Source organism: Taurulus bubalis (assembly GCF_910589615.1).
Source record: "Taurulus bubalis genome assembly, chromosome: 13".
Classification (NCBI taxonomy): Eukaryota; Metazoa; Chordata; class Actinopteri; order Perciformes; family Cottidae; genus Taurulus; species Taurulus bubalis.
Window position 1 is genome coordinate 4,729,943 of NC_136601.1, and position 2,523 is coordinate 4,732,465.

At 42.3% G+C, this 2,523-nt stretch overlaps 1 protein-coding gene across 1 annotated transcript; it reads right to left on the bottom strand.

Annotated features, from left to right (window-relative positions):
* Positions 1-1,008: 1,008 nt before the first annotated feature.
* LOC306745741 (catechol O-methyltransferase-like) lies at positions 1,009-2,262 on the bottom strand (the record flags this gene model as incomplete). Its single annotated transcript, XM_079228581.1, has 3 exons — positions 1,009-1,335; positions 1,465-1,661; positions 2,001-2,262. The coding sequence occupies 3 exons, from the start codon at positions 2,260-2,262 to the stop codon at positions 1,009-1,011; spliced, it is 786 nt and encodes a 261-aa protein (XP_079084707.1).
* Between the last annotated feature and the right edge of the window lie 261 nt (positions 2,263-2,523).

Here is a 2,523-nt window from a genome sequence, read left to right on the forward strand (position 1 = left end):
AAAATAAATATCACAACATGCACAAGAGGGAGTGTGAATCAAAACAAGTGTGGTGTGGCTCGTCGTCCTCGTCGAGACTGAATCAGGACACGTGAAGAGAAATTAGGTCATAAATTCAAAGGTTACATTTCCTGAGGTTTACAAGTATTTACTGATGTGTCCTGGAGGGATAACGTGTGTCTTTAAAATGGGTGGCATCTCCCTTTAAAGGCTGTGTCAAACCCAGGATCAACGCCTGAGCTCATCTTCTTTTAAAAAGCAGAGAGCGCCATCAAGTGGTTTCTCTGTGCACTACATCTAGTGGTGTTTTCTTTGTTTCCTTTGTTGTGAAGGGAGCCGATGATGTCAGCAGCTTTGTGATTTTGTTATTAATATTTCAAACCAAAGGAAGTCGTATGTTTGTGTCTCCTCCACCTGTGTGTGTTATTGGAATCATTATGTGTTATTGCAAATACCAAATCTGACAATGTATACTAAACTCTGCAATATCAATACTTCATATGCAATAATGTGAATTCAGCAGTTCAGACTGTCTACTACTTATTATTATATTAAGCTTTTAACTGTGAATGTTTCTTGTTATTGCACTAACCCTGTTGCTGCTGTAACACTGCAAATGTCCCCGCTGTGGAACTAAAAGGATTATTTTATCTTGTTTGTGGTTTGAGGGCCAAATATATGATGAGGCAACCGGAATAATTAAATATACACAGCAATATTAATCTTTCCTTCCTGGCTGTAAATCAGATATTTAAAATTCTCAGTAATTTATAGAATTAATACTTTTTGTACATACTGATATTGTAATACATCACTTACAAATAAACAATTTAATTTAGTATATTGAGGATAGAAATGAGAAAAAAGTATTTTTTTAACAACAGTTTTGTTGAAAATAATGTATATATCACATTTTTTTATCCTATAATTCTTGGAGCCACAGTCAGTATTTTACACTGGTTGATATAGTCCACACAAACTGAAAGCACGCATCTTTAGATTGTGTTCTCACATATTAACCTTTGTGCTTTTCTTTTGGTAGAAGATCTCCGTCATGAATTGAAGCTCTGACTTGACGCTGTAGCAGTCGGGCCTCGCTCTGATGTGACCCAGGATTCCTCTGCGGTCTCCGGCTCTTTGGTGGATCAGAAGGACGGAGCAGCCAGAGGGGCAGAGGAGCTCCTCTCTCTCCAGAGCCAGCAGGTCTGGGAGGTACCGCTCGGGGTCGTGGTCCATCAGCACCAGATTGAGCCCCTCGTTGGTCCCTCGGTTGAGGTCAAGAAATGAACCCAAAGTTGGGATGGCCTCCGCTGAGCTCGATGTCAACACCTGGAACTGAAGAGGGGTTCAGAATCCTTCTGTTCAATTTAGCTTTCCCTTTTAAGGAGTATAATTTGTCATGTTTTCTTTTATTTAAGTGCAGTGAAGTAGAAAAAGAAGAAGCTCATCCTTCCCTGGACGTACCTGGGAGTGTTTGAAGCCGGCCACCAGTATGATTTCCTCCCCTAGCTCTGCTGTAAGTGGGTCCAGCTCCACTGTGATCAGCCTGCCAGCAGGGGGCAGCAGACGCAGCATGCGGACAGAACTGTAGCCACAGTGCATCCCGAGCTCCAACACCTTGGAGGGACGGACACGCCTCACCGCTTCATCCAGGGCTTCACCTACAGGAGAGATGACAGGTGATGCTGATCCCCACATCGGATTGATGCTGACTTCATCCTTTTATATATGTTTTTTGGTCAAATACTAGCATAAACTTAAATGGTGTCTTATTTTTATAAAGTGAGGAATGATATGACAGTTTTATGTCAAATATTACACAAAGAACATGATGTGACACTATCGAGTATAATATAACAATCGCAGTGTTGATTTTAAGAGTTAAAAGAACTTCCAACAGCTTTGTATCTGTGAGATTTTCATATAAAATCATCTTCCCTGATTTCATGAAGACAGTTCCTCATAACTTAATGCGCTAAAGTGATTCTGCATACACTGACCAGTCTGTGGGCCGACGCAGAGGGACGGGTGTGTGTCGGCGTAGAGGTCAAAGGTCTCCAGGACGCTGTCGGACTTGCCATGGGTGCATTCGGTGAACACGAAGGCGTGGGTGCTCCTTACACACACTCTCCCTCGCAGCATCCTGAGCGCCCAGGCCAGAGCGCCACGGCACAGCGCGGCAACTTTGACACGATAAAGACCGGACGCCACGATGAGGAGGGCGGGAAGAAGCAGCGGCACAGAAGCGACCACGAGCCACATTTCAAAAGATGTGACAGAGACAGGAAGACCCGTGAAAACCTGGAGATGAAAAGAGGATGTTGGCATGATGCATTCATTGTATCACACTTGATTCTCCGTTAGTCTAAAATAGCATTTTGGGGACATTATAAAACACTTAAAGTATTGTTTTGTTATTATATGGCCATTATTACCATTATTGGTGATACACAGCTCAAATTGTCAAAATGACAGTGTTGTACTCAACTTCACACATCACTTAATAGTAATAATAAATAGCAT